The sequence below is a fragment of the Carassius auratus genome, chromosome 13 (assembly GCF_003368295.1).
Source record: "Carassius auratus strain Wakin chromosome 13, ASM336829v1, whole genome shotgun sequence".
In the NCBI taxonomy this organism is placed as follows: Eukaryota; Metazoa; Chordata; class Actinopteri; order Cypriniformes; family Cyprinidae; genus Carassius; species Carassius auratus.
This window is the reverse complement of record NC_039255.1, coordinates 7,664,595-7,683,444: the sequence shown is the minus strand read 5'-3', so window position 1 is coordinate 7,683,444 and position 18,850 is coordinate 7,664,595. Positions and strand designations below refer to the sequence as shown.

The 18,850-nt window shown below is 37.3% G+C and overlaps 1 protein-coding gene across 5 annotated transcripts in view; it reads left to right on the top strand.

The window, feature by feature from the left end:
* Positions 1 to 2: 2 nt before the first annotated feature.
* Positions 3 to 18,850, top strand: part of wdr27 (WD repeat domain 27) — a 40,551-nt gene continuing 21,703 nt past the window's right edge. For 4 of the 5 annotated variants that reach the window (XR_003293442.1, XR_003293441.1, XM_026278154.1 and 1 more), the window contains exons 1-22: positions 3 to 243; positions 371 to 535; positions 1,061 to 1,205; positions 1,381 to 1,505; positions 1,953 to 2,066; positions 2,246 to 2,297; positions 2,382 to 2,452; positions 2,537 to 2,663; positions 2,807 to 2,909; positions 3,814 to 3,911; positions 4,587 to 4,645; positions 4,997 to 5,130; positions 5,372 to 5,445; positions 7,454 to 7,538; positions 8,219 to 8,290; positions 8,373 to 8,482; positions 8,920 to 9,009; positions 9,557 to 9,678; positions 10,775 to 10,908; positions 11,618 to 11,715; positions 12,333 to 12,454; positions 15,930 to 16,027. Coding sequence is in view for 3 of the 5 variants with exons in the window: in XM_026278154.1 (XP_026133939.1) it covers positions 389 to 535; positions 1,061 to 1,205; positions 1,381 to 1,505; positions 1,953 to 2,066; positions 2,246 to 2,297; positions 2,382 to 2,452; positions 2,537 to 2,663; positions 2,807 to 2,909; positions 3,814 to 3,911; positions 4,587 to 4,645; positions 4,997 to 5,130; positions 5,372 to 5,445; positions 7,454 to 7,538; positions 8,219 to 8,290; positions 8,373 to 8,482; positions 8,920 to 9,009; positions 9,557 to 9,678; positions 10,775 to 10,908; positions 11,618 to 11,715; positions 12,333 to 12,454; positions 15,930 to 16,027 (2,180 nt within the window). In the remaining 2 variants the exon portion in view is untranslated. The remainder of the gene's footprint in view (positions 244 to 370; positions 536 to 1,060; positions 1,206 to 1,380; positions 1,506 to 1,952; positions 2,067 to 2,245; positions 2,298 to 2,381; positions 2,453 to 2,536; positions 2,664 to 2,806; positions 2,910 to 3,813; positions 3,912 to 4,586; positions 4,646 to 4,996; positions 5,131 to 5,371; positions 5,446 to 7,453; positions 7,539 to 8,218; positions 8,291 to 8,372; positions 8,483 to 8,919; positions 9,010 to 9,556; positions 9,679 to 10,774; positions 10,909 to 11,617; positions 11,716 to 12,332; positions 12,455 to 15,929; positions 16,028 to 18,850) is intronic. The other variant, XM_026278155.1, reaches the window with a different exon arrangement.

Here is an 18,850-nt window from a genome sequence, read left to right as displayed (position 1 = left end):
AACAAAGAACGCAATAACTTCTTGGTCACAGACCAAACACTGGAGTTTCGTTTACTAATACTACATATAGTATAATTATATATAGGCTGCATTTTTTATAATACTTGAACAGCAATACATTTCAGGTGATGAATGGAATACTTTTGCAGCTGATGTCATTAGCACGTTCCACAAAACACGGCCTTAAACTAAAAAACCGTAGGGCTAACGTTAGTATTCAACAGATGGTCAGTTAAAAAGCAGGTGGGTACCGTAACCCTTCAGACGACCTAGCGGATTCGTCTTAACTCGACAGTTTGATGTCATTTTCACCTGCTAATCATTTAAGCATGGTTTTCTCTTTAGATTTTCTCATTTTGTGTTGTTACAGGGGATTATTGGTGACTCCATGGCTGCTGTGCAGTATTTTATTGAGAGGTTCTCTGTGACTTGCAACAAGCCAATGTCCCACCTGCAGCTGGCCTGCTGTTCATCTCACTGCGCACTCCCATGGCAGGACAAGAGTATCAGGATTTACGAAAACAACAATCTGGAGGTCTTTGTTCACCTACTTCTGTTTTCAACAAACAAATATATATAATTACTGTCAGTTGATTAAAAAAAAACTAATTAATCACAAAATTAGCTGTAATCAATTGCATCTAAATTATATATTTTCACATTTAATTTCCAAATTAATATTTTTTTTACTATGAATTATGAATGAAGGCAAGTAACACCAATACCATATTAATGTATCTATTATTTATTTTATTTTATTTATTTATTTTGGGGTGGGGGGGGGGTAAGATGAGTTAATATAGCCATTTAGCTTTACAGTATTTGTGCCAGTATTTTATTGTATTTTTTATTTATTTTTTATTTTTTTATTATGCAAGTAAAGATTGTGACAATATTTTTTTTATTAGATTTTAGATTGTGTGTGTGAGTGTGAGTGTATCTAGTTGTGGGGAGAGGAAACATATAAATCAGAGATGATTGTGCCATCATTTCTAACATTAAATATAACCAAATTGTTACATAACAAAAGATCAAAATGTAATTTTATTGTGTCTTGTAGCCTCCCTTGGAACTCACTGGTCACCATGGTGATGTGTCTGCCATGGTAATTGGGACGGTGAGAGATCGTCTCGTCCTCTGCAGTGCTTCTGAAGATTATGTTATCGTCTGGGACATTGACCGCTGCTACAGACGGATCAGAGAAGGTAATAATGCATGCAAAGACCTTGATTCAAAAACAGACTGAAAAAATCTGCTTGTCAGCAGAGCACATAAAACTGTCACACTTAAGAATGCTCTACTCCAGAATAGAATGTAGCCACTATTCTCTGTCAGACACTTTTTTTGTCTCCTCTCCCAAACATGACATCTGTGTTCCAGGTGTAAGTGCCTCAGGTACAGTTGTTGGCACATTGCTTGGCAAGGTGGAGCATCTGTCACTGTGTCCACAGAGTGCAAGATTGGCTGCGTGCTCAGGCTCCAGAGTGTTTCTGTTGAATGCAGAGGTATGAAACAACATGCACACAATTGTTATTCAGTGGATCGAAAACAAAAGCAGTTATGCTGAAAGAGTAAAAAGGAAACAAATGCCTTTTTGACCCATCTCCAGATGAAACGCGAACAAAGTCTGCATGGAGAACATTCCGTTACCAAGACTGTGATTGACCAACCCATAAAATTGAGAGATAGCATTGAAATACTCATAGGAAACCAGCAGTAAATTAGTGTATGAAAAAAAATCACAATAAGCCCCTCGTTGGCTTCTGTCTTGTATATCAGAAATAAACGGTCAGATCACATTCAAACAGTATTTGTCTGCTTAAGCCACACTTAAACTTAAGAACATATTTGCATTATGTAATAAAACATGTTTCAGTTAAATGATAAAACAATTAAGATATTTCTAAATAAAGAACCTAAACTTGGGGCTACTGTATATGTGTTTCCTATAGAGAGAGGATGTGCTTGGAGTTTTGAAAGCTCATCTTGGTCCTGTGACTGCCTCAGAGTTCTGTCCATGGGACGTTAATCTTCTCATCTCAATCTCAGAAGACAGAACATTTAAGGTACAGATATGATACAAACCCAAATCAGGACAGCCTGACTGTACCTGTCCTGAATATGGACATGTATTTGTTGTATTACTGTTCAAACATTTGGGGTCAGTATGATATAAATGTAAGATATATATTTTATATATACAGTAGATATATATGCATATGACTTTTTTTCTTTTTTGTATTAGATTTGGGATGTGAAGAAGGGAGATATACTCTTTGAATCTGCTGTCCTGTCAGGTCGGTTTATAATTATTAACACTAATATTCAACAACAGAAATTGAGGTTGTGAAGATGCTGAAGTTTTCTTTTTTTTTTCACAGCGTATCCACTGCTTAGTCTGTTCTTCTTGGAGCAAAGCAGTCAGTTCATCACAGGATCTGGTGATGGACAGGTGAGTACCACACACACACTTTCAGCCTCTCTTGTGTAATCTATATATCACTTTATATATGTTTGAATCTCTTTGTTTTTCAAGCTTTGGTGTTACACTCTCCCTGTGGACCACAAATGCCGCTTGGTGACAAAACTGGACCTTTCGAAGCTCGAACAGAAGTATGAGAGAAACCACAGAAAAACCAGCTCACCTCAAAATAGTCCAGATGGTTAGAAAAAAAAGCCACAAGACACAATCCATTCCAGACTGCGTATAACTACTGTTTTTCATGTGCCTACCTCACTGCGGAAAAAGATACATCTGCTTCAAGTAAAAAAGGTCTCACTGAATCTCATCTGTGTGCTTTTATAGGAATGATTGGTAATGAAGTGAGAGGAACAGTGGAGACAACAAAGCCTGTTCTGAAAATCTGGGCCCAGAAACTGCACTCCAGTCATGCTAGCCTCCAGCAGAGGTACTGTCTTTCGTCTGTTTTTGTTATTCACCTTTATCTGCTTGAGCACTTGTTGAATTTTTGGGGTAACAATTGATGTAAGGCAAACTTGAGAAGGTTATGTTGTGCATACCAAAATATCAGTGCTGTTCGTTTGCAAATGCAGCATGTAATTGATCAAATCTTATTAGGTGGCCAAAATGTATTCACAAACACACAGTATGTATTAGAACAGGATAACTATAGATGTCATGACATTGTGAAGTTGTGGCTGTGATATACAGCATGGTACACCTGTCTACACAGACATAGGAAATCATTTTTCAATGGATATTCCTATGGTCATTGGAGGAAACTTCCAATTAGGAAGTCATTATTCTCATATTTATGGTTTCATGCTGTCCAAACAGCAGTTAATGTTATGAAAAGATGGTTGCAAGAACTTTTGCATCTCATGAAAATCATGCCATTATATGCTGAAATTTGTAATATCATGTTGTAAACACTGGTAGAGAAATGCCTGCAGACCCAGAAAGTAAAGGACGCAAAGGGAGAGGCAAATTCCTAAAAATCACTTTGCTTTCCAAAGCATAAATACTAAAAACTTTGAACATTGACAAAAGCCTTTTATTTTTTTTAAATAGAATGCTTAGTTAACTGTGCATGCATTCTTCATATTTACAGATTCATAGTGATTGATAGAAAGAAAAAAAAAACATGTTATCCCAACAGTTTATTGTACAGAAGAGATTGCCCTTGACCCAATGTGGGTGTGAATTCCTATAGTAGATCTATACAATAAAGATCTTCTTTTTTCTTTTCTTTTCTTGTCATTCTTATCTTTCTTCGGTTGTACCCTTTTACATTAACCAGGCCTTTGTAGTGTTTTCTGGTAAACAGTCTCTTCTTTGTACATTTTCCATAGAACAAGTTGTGTGTGGATCGGAAGTTCCGATGGGCTGTATCTGCTTGACCTGGATACTTCAGAGCTTCTCATGATTCTTCCACTCAAAGGCATCATAAGTATTCAATTAACTCTCAAACATAAACATGTTTTAGGTTCAAATTTAGCCATTCTTCATGTAAATATATGACCCATTATATTTTTACCTCCATATGTTTATTAGTAAAAATAAATAGTTAAAAGACCTTTAAAATAGCAAAAATGTATTACACAAATAAATGCAACAGTGGCCTAAGTGGACAACAAAACTTAAGAGTGTAAGTAAGCTTCTGTGTGATAACAAGGTTAAGGATTCGGTCTTCTAGCTTGGGATGTTCCATGATTACGATACTTTAGAGAGTGGCAGAAAGTGAGTGCATGTACTTGTACACTTAATGATAACATTGGTCAAATCACGCAACCTCAAACAAAATTCACCTCAGAAATATGCATAAACTTCATGATTTTCATTGTAGCAAATGGCTTCCTAGAAATACTTTAAGCAGGGGGAAATACACCCATCAGTATGCGCCATTGTCTGGCTTTCTGAAGTTTAAGAAAGACTGTTTAGTTTTCAAATGCACTCATTCCTCCTGGTTAAACCCTCATTTATTCCAAACCACAATCAAGTTTTTTCACTTCATGGCTATCTATGAGACATAATTACTGCAGTCATTCAATATCTGCCTGGTTATCTCTGAAACCGTCTTACATTTGTTTTAGATTGTTTGAAGTGGCAGTTTTTCTCCTGACAGGTGACCTAAGCATCTCAATGGCAGGATCATGGGCCGTCACTAATGGACTTGGTGGCAATGTAAGTACTGTGCTAAACTTTTTGTGTCTGTTGAAGAATTCTCACTCTTGGGCCTTCTATGCAATATGTATTCAAATTTAATAGTTTATATATTTACTCTTTTTACAAGTTTTTTGACAGATTCTTTAATGATCCCTTTTGTTAACCATAAGCCGCTCAAGAGTTCACATGTAGAGCACCTTTGGTATTTTTACAGCCCTGCAAGTAGCAGTTTACTGTTTCACAAAGCCAGGATTATTTAAGATGTAAAGCTTTTACAAGGTTTGGCTGTGGTTTGCAATCTGGGAGGAAAGTGGTCTGTGTGAGACATATGACATGAGGACTACCCGCAGCCTCTCTCTTTCTGCCTAGATGTGCTGTTTGGTGACTTCTCTATTTGGGACTTCAGTAACCCTTTTAGAGGTTAATAGTGCCGGGCTGGACGAGCTCTGTTTTAGGATGGCAATGGGCTTCTCTGTGGATGAGCAACTTTCAGTTGTGCCCAGGTAACAACACTCATCTTTCAGTCTCTATGAGCCTCCTGGTTTTGGAATTCAAGCACCAATCAAGAATAATTTACCCAATGTTTGATTTTGGTTTTAGCCAGAATTATCTTCAGTAGATGTATTGTCTGTTATAGACTTTTAACATTATTCTTGATGAGTCAACTCCCACAGTGGAAAATGCTTTATTTAATTATTTCCAGTAACAGAACTCTGTTTATGCTATTTTTTCCTCATTTTTCAGCTCTCCTCTGATGACTATGTCCCCTCTGAATGCTGAGCTGGCAAAACATGGCCGAAAACCTCAGAAAAAAATAGGTTGGAGTTTACAAAACCGCACATGCTCACAATTTGTTGCCAAAAAAAAAGAAGAAAAAAAACACTTTTGGATTAACTAGCATTTCAATGTCATTGACACCTCCGATTTTACGATGCTGACTCATTACTGTCCAAGATGTTAATCTTTCTGGCCTTGCAGAGATAAAAACAGTCTGATGCCATCTGGTGTCTAAGGTCATACAGATACAGGGTTTTGATAACCACAGAATGAAGAAACGAGCCACAGACCACATCACAAAAATTCAGTGCTATATCAAAATGTGCACTATTTATTGGTGTTAATTTGTTTGATTCATCAATGCATATTCTTTCAAAGACAACAATGTGCCCATTAAAATAAAAGAATTTATGCCATAAGCTACACTATCATTCAAAAGTTTGGAGTTGGTAAGATCATTCAGCAAAGTGGTTAGCACCCACATACTGGCCTGGAGTAGGACCTCACATCTCCGTCCTTTTGTTAAAATTAACAGAATTACAAAAGACTTAAACCTGTATTTCCTAATACACTGGCAGACACTTTTCTCTCTTTTTTTCTTAAATGTCTCATGGATTTAAAAGCAATCCATCATCATTATTTCTGTCTCCCTCTCTCCCTTAAGGGAGGCTCTTCTTCCTTCTCCAACTGGGCATTATTCCTCTTCCTTACTAGAGTTACACATCCTCAGAGGTTTACATTTATTCCATAGCTTTTTCTGGGGCCTAAGTCAATACCATAACTAGGACAACTCATTTTCTTCATTCTCCTGGGCTTTGACATGACCTGATTGTCAGCAGTTTGGAGAATGGGCGATTGATAAAAGACTAAGCTCAGATCTGTGTGACATATTCCAGAATAATCTGTTATGTCAAGATGTGGTTTGTTGATAGTGACCTGAAACTGCTACCTCTCTTCGGTGCATCGTTTCATGCAACGTAAGCTGAAAAAATGTTGGATACCACAGTAATAAGTATCCATAAGTATCTATGAAAGAATACATGTTTTCTTATTTATTGAAGTCATGACAGAAACCTTTTTAAATATTCCGAACATACTATTTTTTCTTTTTCGCATTTGTAGCATCAGCACTCATTTGTTTTAGTATTATTAAAGTAATTACAATAATGATTGTGCTCAATATATGGTGGAATTTAGTCAGCTCTCACAAAAGGTTATTGGCCCAGTCTGGTATCTATTATTTGTAAATAGTTTAAGTTGTTTGGAAGCGTTTCCTAAGAAAACAGCAAAACCGAGTTCAAACCTCGTACATAAATCACATAATAATGAACTTTACTGATTTTACAGATGTGATGTGTCCAGTCCTGCTCTTTTGCAGAGTTTAGCTCCAGTCCTAATTAAAGATACCTGAACCAGCTAATCAACATTTTCAGGACTACTAGAATGTTTCAGGCCAGTGTGTTGGAGCAGGATCAGACACCCCTGCTTTAGTAAGATGTTGCCTTTATTAGCCGCTTTTCAGAATATACATTTAGTCTGTGGTTGACACGGGAACCGTTTTTGGAAACATGTGCATTAGTATTAATGGAGCTGGAAAAAATGAGCTCACGGAAGTGAAGGAAACTAAGAAAAATCATATAACATCTTTTCTGTAATATGTCTGTAATATACCCTTTCCTGAAAGGGTATATTTTACAAAAATTATCAGCTAAACAAGTATCAAGCTTTGCCAAATAAATATTGGTTCGAATAATATCAGCTTGAAATATCGGTTCGAGTTGAAATGATTTCAATATATGAGCAGAAAGAAACTCTAGAGTGATATGAGAGTCATGAAAATAGCTATGCAGAAAATATCATGACCGTATGCCACTTTTGAAATAAGCTTAGTGTATTCAGCAAAATGCTTACCTGAGTGTGTAGTGTTGCAACTGATATTATTATATCAAGCAAATTATAAATTATAGCGTTAGTGATATACAATTATGATAGACGAGTACTGTTCAGAACTTAATTATGTGCCCGACCTGTTCTCTTTTTGTCTTCCAGGTGTGAGCTGTCAGAAGAGTGTAAAGGATCAGGCTTTGGTTTTTCACACGCAAGTGAAGTCATCAGGATACAATACAGCTCCTCAGTAAGTCAGTAGACCACACAGAGAAAAGCATTTTAGGGTCACCAATTTGAGAGACTTTATGGTTTCAGGTTTACATTTATATGGTTCACATAGTTTCAGGCTTTGACAATTGGAGAAACTGGTGAGTTAAATGTGCGACACTGATATTATGCAGGTTGTGAGCAAGGGTGTCCCTTCAGTGTGTGTAATGAGAGGGATAGATGTTTCTGAAATTCTGCATAGGTAAAATTAACTAAATTAACAGGCGAAGAAGCTCATTCTATAGAAATGATTACTCGGGCTGTGTTCTGGTAGCCTTTTTTAAAACATGACTTAAAGTAAATGACACTAATTGTGCTCACACCTAATATCTTCCATGCTGTAACTTTGGAGTTTAATCTGAGGTCACCAACATAATATTAATTTAAACACTGTTTAATTCTGTTTCCATGGAGCCTACAGGCCTGCTTAGACTCACATTACTGAAAGGCTTTTTTACCATAGGATTATTTGCCCTCCATATTATGTAGTGAAGGTACAAAGGGATTATTAGAATGGCAATCATTTTAAGGCACATCACAAATGTTGTTGCTGCATCTGCTTGTGGCCAAGTCAAATACTTTTCTATGACAAGCTATGATATGTTCTCTTGGATTTTTCTGGAATTAGATTATAAGATTTAACATGTATCTCTTTTATAGTAGGACAATGTTTAGACCAAAGACCAGTGTTAAGAAGAAAAGCAACTCTGCCTCAGCAACTAGCACAAATACGTAAGTATTCTGTACGTTTCAGTACAGAGTCTCAAGAATGTGGTAGTACTGAATAAGAGCATTGTAGCATGTTTTTCAACAGGAAAGGCCTCTTAAGTGAGTATCCATCCCATTTGGAAGCACCGAGTATGCCTTACGCTCATATAACAGTTTCCACAACTCCAACCCCAGTCAGCTCTCTACAGTTCTCAGGTCAGTATAATGGTACAATCACACTAGGCTTTAAACATGTGAAATTTCTTTGTACTGTGCAACCAGAAAATGGGCAACAAAAAAGACTTGTTTTTTTAATAAATATAAATAATTAATTAAAAGGTCGAATGCATTTAATACAATTTGATATACTGTATATCTAAACAATTTTTGTTACATATTGTGAAATTGTTTTACACAAAGTGCACCCTCTGTAGCACTGTAGTGTCCTGCTGTAATTTCATTGGCTTAACAATGCATAGCAAACACAATAATGACTCCTTGAGTTAAACTCCTGGAGTTAAACACAATAAAGTTGTGTACGTCTGTTTTTAAGAGTACTATAGTTGTTGTTTCAGACTTTTGCCTTAGGAACATAATTTTTGATCTAATTATTTTTTCGTTTTTGTCTGTTAACTTTCTCTTTTTGTGTCTAGGAAATGGAAAGCAGATTGCGTGTGGTCTTGGAGATGGTTCTGTTTTGTTGTATAACTCTTCACTCACCAGTAACCCAGCTGTCTACACAGGTAGTGGGAGAGCTTCAAATCTGGAGTGTTTATTTTTGTAAAATTCCATTGCTTGTCTCTTATTTTCATTCTCTAAATGACTGGCACAAAGGAATTGGATCAGTATTCAGATTTTTGCATGCCATTCTGACAGCATCTGACACTGACAGCTGAAACTGACAGTTGGGGAATTCTGACTTTTGAAGGCCCTTTCTGTCTGTGAACTAGATGCTCTTTTTATTGTACTAAAGGCCCTGATATAGTCACAGTGATGTTCTTTTTGTTCTTTATTTCCAACTTCTAAGTAAACAACAAAAAAGTTCTTCACTTCAGTCTTCTGCTGAACACAAGATAAGATGTTTTGTAGAATGTGGGTAACCAAATTTCTGATGTCTATTAACTTCCATAGTATTTTTTTCCAGACTATGGAAGTCAGTGGGAGCTGAATCCTATTTAATATTTTATAATATAATACCGTTGCCTATAAATGCATTTTGATCATAGGGGTCCCTTGCAAAGTGATCATCAATTTTGAGGTCAAAACTATGGCTCTGATTTCTGTTTGCAGGTCACAGTAAGGCTGTGAACACTGTATGCTGGAGTCACAGTAAGCAGTGGTTTTTAAGTACTTCTGAGGACCCCACCCTTTGCATCTGGAGCCCGAATGCTTCAGAACCTGTTTTAACCATGGTAACGTATCAACAGTTGAACCAAATACAGTCCTTGCACTGACATGAGCAATTTAAAAATTGATATTAGCTCTGAGCTTTTGCAGTACCTAGTCAAGTCCAGTGAATCAACAAGAAAATTTTATGGAGAAAAGGTTTAAGATTAAAAAAAATTATTTGCATTTGAATGCGCACGCCTGCGGGACATGTTTCTCTTGGCAGTATTCCTCTATTGGAACGTCGAAGGCATCTGTGCAGGCCCCTGGTCAGCACATCAGTGCTCTAAACACTTGCAGACCTCTCTAAACCCTAATTCCCTTCTTTCCCAGAACCCCCAACACATCTAGAGTTCATTCAAATCAGTTTTCTTCAGTCACATTCTGGATCAGAGTCTCTCTCTGGTGTCCTCCCACCCAGCCTCCTAGACTGTCCATGTGTGCGTGTGTATCTGGAGCCAAATATGACCCAATGCATAAGTGTTTGTGTCGTTTATATTAAAGGGAAAATCTTGAGTCTGCAATAAACGGAGTATAAAAACATTTTTGACATTTTGGCCAGAAATATACTCAAGCAAGCATGCAAACGCGGACAAATGTTTGGCCAGCACATTGCAGTCAAAGGGTCAAGGTTTAGCTGGTAGCATAAGCAGTAAGAATAATAAATAATAATTCAAAAGTAGCATAATAAAAGCAGACAGTTTACTCTAATGTGGTAAAGATGATAATGGAACACACACTGTAATTGCACACATTTTGGACACAAAAATGCATTGATTTATTAAGCTAGATGCTACATACATTCACTTGCATTAAGTAAGTACATTAAATATCCAGTAGCACTTATATTCCACTCACCAAATTTTCTCTCAATGACTTTCATCAGTCTCATAATTTCCAGCCAGAAAAACAGCATTCCTCTATCCACATTTATCTCTTCACACTCTTTGCTAAAAAGAGGGAATGACTGAAATTGTGATATTTTAAGCTGATATAGTGGTGTATTTTATGTGATGTGACATGAATGCTCTTAGCACTTATTTAAAGGCTATTAATGAAGAGTTGATGTCCCTTACTGACTGTCTGTTTATTCACTGTTTGTTTAACTTCACGGTTCTCCAGGGAGATGACCAGTTTGCAAAGCCCATCAGAAGTGCTCAATTTTATTACCTGGACAAGTTTTTACTGTTGGCGTCGGGATCAAATCTAATGCTGTACCTTTACCATCTGGACACCACAAGAGATGACATCAAGAGGTGCAAGCAGTTAACGGATATTGAGCAAGTAACATTAAACGCAGGGTGTTGGTGACCTTCTGCCAAAAGAAAGGTTCAGTTTCGAGGGCTTGTAAAAACTGGGAGTTTGCCAGGCTATCAGATTTATTTAGGACTGTCTCTAGTCTGGCCTGTTTAATATAACAACCACATACTTCATATTCTAAGGCAGGGATATGTATAGAATTTCTGTATATATTTTTGTTGTGGTGAAAAACAATATGTATGTCTGTGCTAGAGGGGTGAGCACTCATCGGTTGAGAATCCATGCATCATTTCTGAAGATTCTGAGAAGAATCCCAGTCTTTATAATGGATTTCTAAACACAAGTGTTGGGGAAATCCTGGTAGAGATACATTGGAGACATGAGCCAGATATTGCACATCATATTCTTTCTATGATGGAACGTCTTCTGTCCCTTTTATAGAGAATAATTATGTGCACAAAACCATTATGTTTCAGCGTTATGAAAGGTAGTAAGAAATCTCTACACACAGATAGACTGCGTTTTCCCTTTTTTTTGTTGCCATTTTTCTGTAAAATTGTCTGTTTGTATTTTACACGTCAGGTTCAGGTCCACACAGCTTCAACTGCAATGCTTTGTCATAATCCACAGAAACGATTCTGAAATAAGTTCAGAATCTTTATTTATGGAGTGTGTTTCATTTTATTTCCCTCTTTGTAATCACAGGTATAAGCAAAGAAGCAAGTGCAAATTGACCAGTAAATTCAACATGAAGTCAGGAACGGACATCACTTCAATGTCGGCCATCAATGACTTCTACTCCTGTATCCTAAAACATTCAACAGTTGCTGAGGGAGTCAGTGCACGAAAACTACAATATTTTCCTTTTAGATTTTAATCTTGGCGATAAACAACACACTGGCTCATTCAGAATATATTGCACTTTCAATATTTTGCAAACCTTTAACATAAGTTAACTCAGATTTTTGTTTTTCTCAACAAACTGAATTTAAAGCCTTTAAGCTTTTAAATCGAAAGGTTTTTAAGCTCTTGATAATCATAAATTCGGTCAAGAGTGCAAACCTTTGATTGGTACAGTAAAGGATTCGTATTTGTCTAATATCCAGCTATTTCTTCATCTTTAATCCTTATTAAGTGTTTTACATGTAATTTATTAAGCAGTAAATGTTCTGAACCCTGCCGTTTGTGATTTGGCAACACATCCAGTGGAACACGTTAGCTTAATAATAATATTTTTATGTTTTTTTTTTATATTTTACAGAGTATAATATAATAATGTTGAGGGTAATCTAATTAGTTGTCTGTAAAATTCATGAACTCTTCAGAAAACTGTTATATAACAGTATTGGATTTGAATCAGTGTGACAGGATGCAAGCTGAAGTGTAAGTTCAGTGTATCTCTTTAACCGCAGTGTGTCAGATATCGTCTTGGCTGCTGGTGCTGACCGCACCATCCAGGTGTTTGATATGAACCAGGGCTGTATGGCCACTCAGATCCCTGATGCCCACTGTCGAGCTGTCCACCTCCTCACCCAGAACAAGGTAAGAGAATGACACCACATGATGTCAGCCAGGAAGATTCTGCCTCTTTTGAAATAAGGGACCGATGTACTATGTATACTAGTGGATTCCCACCATGGATCAATGTGACACTGAAGACTGGAGGAATGGCTGCTGAAATTCAGCATTGCCATTACAGAAATAAATTACATTTTAAAATACCTTTAACATAAATTTGTAAATTTGAGACTGTTGTATTGTCAACAGACTGAATTTAAAGTTTTTGACTCTACTAAAGCATAATAATACCAATTTTGAATGGCCTTTATTATATTAATTGCAAATATCCACAACCAACCTTTCACTCCAGCCACCAAAACTAGTTTTTTTTATGACTGTCGTCACCATTTTAAAAACAATGCAGTGACGCTCGTGCTGCAGAAAGACCAGTGCTGTTTTCACTCAGAATTTTCTGACCTCACTGGTCATTTACAAGGTGCACACAACTCAATACTGGTGGTGACTCTTGAGCTACATCACTAAAATTGGAATTACAAACCACTTAAGCTGTTTGTGGGTAGTGTATGTATTTTTATTGTGGGGCTGGACTATGTTCTGGGTTTATTGTAAACCCAAAGTAAGACACTTTGTTACTGACTCGCTTTGCTCTTCGGTTAACCTCATATCCATGGCAACAATAATGAAGACACTTTCAGAAACAATACCAAGGAAATACTGACTGAGCCTACATCTTAAAGATAATTATAGTTGATTGTGTGAGTTTGAGGTTGTATGAGGTTACTGGGAATTCATACTGAAGGGAAAAGGGGTCCATAGAGTACTAATACTACTATCATCTCCCATATATTAGTTTATTCAGGCTGCTTTGAGTTCAGTGTAGTCAGGAAGAAGTAGTTGGTTCTGAATATCCAAGTTTAACCTCAACTTTAATGTGCGGCAACCTTGAACAGAGTGAAAACAAAAAAACGAATTCAACATGTGTTGGAGTTGCTTAACAAAATCCACTGTCCAACCCAAATTTTCTCTGCAGTTTGGCGCTCCCATCCTCCATTATATAAGGCCTCTATGAATGTTATGCAATATATGATGTCTTCTTCTTTGAAGGATAAAAGTTCACCATTTTAGTTGGGACAATCCAAACCACAGTTGTGTGAGATTTATTAAGGTGGGTCTAAGATGAAGGTCTCGCGTGTCCCATTTATCTTGCCGAGTATCTTGATCTAAATCCCTCAAGTTTGCAGATTAGGATGGATATATGAAATAAATTTAGGGTAGATCTGACTTAAGCCAAGGATGTTAGGCAAGTACATTCCATCTGGAGAGGGTGATGTCTTGCAAATGTCTGTATACTGTCCCTCTGCATCTATCAGACTGTGTCGGACTAACATGACCATTGCACTCCATCCATCTGAAAGTGCATTTAAGTCTCTTATGTTGATTGAGGTTTCATTTATTTGATTAATACAGCAGAAATCATCATTTAACATTTTTGTTAAATAGATTTAAATTGTATGTTTGTAAATAGTTTATTAATTTTCTATTAGATTTATATATTTACATCTATCTATTTTTTTAACATCATCCTTATAATTCTAATTATTCAAATGGGATGATTTGGTGGTCGCAAAACAGAAAACCATAGAAAAATAAATGGTTGTTCTGCTTGATATTTTTTTAAGAGCCATGCTTCGTTTTTTTCAGCATTCTTTGTAAGTCTTTACTGAACGTCTTTACTTGTATGACAGGAGCAGTGTATCACGTGTTTTAAGTATTCAGATTCTCCCCAGTTTGAGAGGGTCAGCTGAGATTAGTTGGGTACATAAGAGGACAGTGGACTGGATTAACTGATCTAACACAGTAAAATGGCTTTAGCTAGCAGGCACTCTCCTGAGCAACCACTTTCCATACCAGCCTCCAGTCACGCTACACATTGTCTGCAGTACTTCTGAATCTGATCACTTAACAATAACACAACCTGGCTCTTACATACACGTGGGATCCTCCAACAAGAAGCCCACACATTAGAGACGCCTAGAGGGATCAAGAGAGCTGATCGCTGGGAATTCTTTCCAGCTGTGAATGAGCTTACAACAAACCTTTTCTCTTCTCAGCTACTCTGCATTCTCCACCGTGGGCTACATGTTCCACTTTCTAACGCCACGTTCATTGAGAATATTTCTGATGGATGTCTAATTGTGTGCCATGCAGGATACCTTGAACCATATGTATTTGTGTTAGGTTGAGAGAGATGGTTTTATTGATCTTCCTCAATCTGTGACAAACATTCCCATTCTGTGGACTTTTTTGGCTCTTTGGTATAACTTCAGTTCTGGAAAGTTTGCGCACTTTCAGCATGCATGTGCAGATTGTTTGCAATCTCGTACCAGATTTGTGTCTCTTCTATGGCCGGTCAACAGCTATAATAACTAAATAACTATTTATTTAGGATAGTAGTTTTATATGAATGAGCTACTTTAGACCAAATAAATTTTACGCACATCTTTCTTCCAATTCAGTTACACCACCATTCAAATGATTGGGGTCAGTAAGATTTGTTAATAATATGATTTGTATTTTCCACAGAATCATTAAAGGGGAGGTCCATGACTTGTTTACACAGTAAAAGAGTTGGATTCTCATGCTAAACATGGGCAAAGTTTAAAAAAATGAGTTGGACGTAGGAGTATTTCTGCGCCTTATACACTCCTTCAAGGTTTGCATAAGTTTCAGAATGTTTTTTCGAGTATGCGCACACATCAACCAGAGCCGTGAGTCGTGATTAATATGTTAATTTGTTAGCAATAGTTAATTTATGTAAATAAAGTTTTCGTCCCTGTTTTATTTATGTTGATGCGACAACTTGCAGGCGATCACTACGCAAAATCTGCACATGCTTGTGACTCTTTATCTGCGCCCGGAGAGAAGCAGTACAGTTCTATCTGCCTTTTATAAATCTGATAAAACTAAAGACTCTTCAGAGATTTGATGCAATACTACTCTATAGGTACTCAAGATTAACATGAGATTGGCAGAAAGTGTTCGTTAGATCTCCTTTAAACAGAAAGAAAATAATAAGAAATCTGTTTTGAGCACCAAATCAGCATATTAGCATGATTTCTAAAGAATCATGTGACACTAAAGACTGGAGTAATAGGTGCTAAATATATTCAGCTTTTCTATCACAGTCAGCATAAAAGACTATTTTCAAAAGCATTTAAAAATCTTAGATATATTTAAAGACTGACCTGATCTTGCAGCTCACAGAGTGATTATATTATAAGTAAAACTTATAAAAGCAACTAATTACTCTAATATTTACGGAGAATATTGCAGCTGTTTTAAGTCAATGAACATCTTTCTGTAGTATCTTGTTGGTGTTGATGTCCTTATTACTTAGCAGGTTTGCCAATATTTCCCTATATTAAGGATCTTTGATTTCCTTTTATTGTGCTGTTTTCTTTTGGTGTGACTCTTTACTTTTTTTCTAATATTACAGGGATCCGCGTTCTGTACACAGGCCTTGGAATCGTACAATCTCTTTCTGAGCAGCGCTATAACAGATGGTCTGAAGTTGTGGGACCTGCGCACTGCAAGGTAGGTCCCTTGATCTCTGGGTTTTTTTCTGAGACCTTCAGAGGGCAAGACTGCAAAATTCACAGTAAAATACAGACCTAAATGTTGAATATTCAATAGTTTCTTGATGCACATTATCCTTTGACAAAGATTTCAATATTGGTATGATTTAGCTAGCTGCAATGGCCTTCTTCATACTTTATGATGCTTAAGTTATGTTTGTTCCAGTCTAGCATACATTTTCAATCTCTCACCTCACTAAAGCACTGATAACCTGTCCTTCAGAAAAGTGAATAACAGTGTAAACCCCAGGGTGTTTATAGGCTTGTGGGAAACAACCATTACATGATCCCCTAAAGATTGTTAAAAACAATCAGGATTAGGTCCAGTCAGAAAGGTACATTTATCATTTAAACTAAGAATCCAAAATTTCCAGATTCTCTCAAAGCTGAGCCTTGGCCGGACCTCAGCCAAAAAAGGGCTTTGGAAAGAATTCCTTCTGTGCAATTGATCTGACAGTAACCGCACTGCTTTAGCTGGACACTGAGTGAATACAGAAATGCTGTTTCTTTCACAGTCCTTTGCTAATCTGTGTAAAACCATGTTAAGTATACAGATAAATAGACACCAACACCAAAGGAATTTGAAAAATAAACCTGCTAATAAATTGTAAATTGAATATTTATTCAATTAACTCTAGTTCAGAATTAATTTAGTGAAGGAGAAGGTGAACATGTTTTCTTATCCATTTATCACTTGAAATCTGTAATAGATCATCTGTTCACCCTCTTGATGTTGTAAGCATATTTTCCCTAGAGTCTGGAACTTTCAGCACATATTCTTTTACCTCTAGTATCTGTCTCTGTCCTGGCTTTCTTTCTTTCTTCATAGGACGGCAGATTAGTACAAAATGTATATTCAACTTGATGTGTTTACAGAGTATTCTTTAAAGTAAAGGTTTGCCCAAAAATGTATTTGTCATCATTTGTGAACCCTCATGATGCATCATATTTTTATGTGTATGTGTGTGAGTATAAAAATATTTTGGAAAAAAGTTGTGGCATTTATTACTTTCTAGCGACCTTCTTCTTAGCTATTAGTATTTTCCTGTTACTTTTATGGTGTTTTGGTTTGTTTGTTTTTGTCATTTAGGAGCCAGTCCCCATTCTTTTTCATTATACGGAAAACAGTGGCAGGATATTCTTAAAAAAAAAACCTCATCTTTTATTTACATTTACATTTAATCATTTAGCAGACGCTTTTATCCAAAGCGACTTACAAATGAGAACAATAGAAGCAGTCAGGTCATCAAGAGAACAACAACAGAATACAAGTGCCATGACAAGTCTCAGTTAGTCTAGTATAGAACGCATAGCCAGGTATATATAATTTTTTTTTTTTTTTTTTTTTTTTTTTTATTAACTGAAAAAAGAGACAAGAAAAGGAAAAGTACTGGTGTTAGTAGGTTAGGTGCAGGCGAAAAAGATGAGTTTTTAGATGTTTCTTGAAAATGAGTAAAGACTCAGCTGTACGAATTGAGATTGGGAGGTCATTCCACCAGCTGGGCACAGTCCAGGAAAAGGTCCGTGAGAGTGATTTTGAATTTCTTTGGGATGGCACCACAAGGCGTTGTTCACTTGCAGAACGCAAACTTCTTGAGGGCACATAGGATTTAACCAGTGAGTTTAGGTAAGTTGGTGCCGTGCCAGTGGTCGTCTTGTAGGCAAGCATCAGTACCTTGAATTTGATGCGAGCAGCTACTGGTAGCCAGTGTAACCTGATGAGGAGAGGAGTAACATGAGCTTTTTTTGGCTCATTGAAGACAACCCTCGCTGCTGCATTCTGGATCATTTGCAGGGGCTTGACAGTACATGCAGGAAGGCCCGCCAAGAGAGCATTACAATAGTCCAGTCTAGAGAGAACAAGAGCTTGGACAAGAAGTTGGGTTGCTTGCTCTGACAGGAAGGGTCTGATCTTCCTAATGTTGTATAAGGCAAACCTGCAGGACCGGGTCGTTGTAGCAATGTGGTCAGTGAAGCTTAATTGATGATCCATCACAACTCCTAGGTTTCTGGCTGTCCTCGAAGGAGTTATGGTTGACGAGCCTAGCTGTATAGAGAAGTTGTGATGAATCAATTGGTTAGCTGGAATCACCAGTAGTTCAGTCTTTGTAAGGTTAAGCTGAAGGTGATGGTCATTCATCCAGCTAGAAATGTCACTCAGACAGGCTGAAATGCGAGCAGCTACCGTCGGGTCATCAGGCTGGAATGAGAAGTAGAGTTGGGTGTCATCAGCATAGCAGTGATAAGAAAAGCCATGCTTCTGAATGACAGATCCTAAAGATGTCATGTAGATGGAGAAGAGAAGTGGTCCAAGTACTGAGCCTTGAGGAACCCCAGTAGCAAGGTGGTGTGACTTTGAAACATCACCCCTCCAAGACACACTGAATGATCTGTCAGAGAGGTAGGACTTAACCCACAGGAGAGCAGTTCCAGAGATTCCCATCTTTCTGAGGGTGGACAGGAGAATCTTGTGATTAACAGTGTCAAAAGCAGCAGACAGGTCCAGTAAGATGAGTACCGAGGATTTTGAAGCTGCTCTTGCTAGTCGCAGGGCTTCAGTAACCGAGAGCAGAGCAGTCTCAGTTGAGTGGCCACTTTTGAAGCCAGATTGGTTGCTGTCCAGGAGGTTGTTCTGTCCAAGGAACATAGAAAGCTGGTTGAACACAGCCCGCTCAAGTGTCTTTGCAATGAATGGAAGAAGGGATACCGGTCTGTAGTTTTCAAGAAGCGCTGGATTTAGAGATGGTTTCTTGAGCAGTGGGCTTACCCGAGCCTGCTTGAA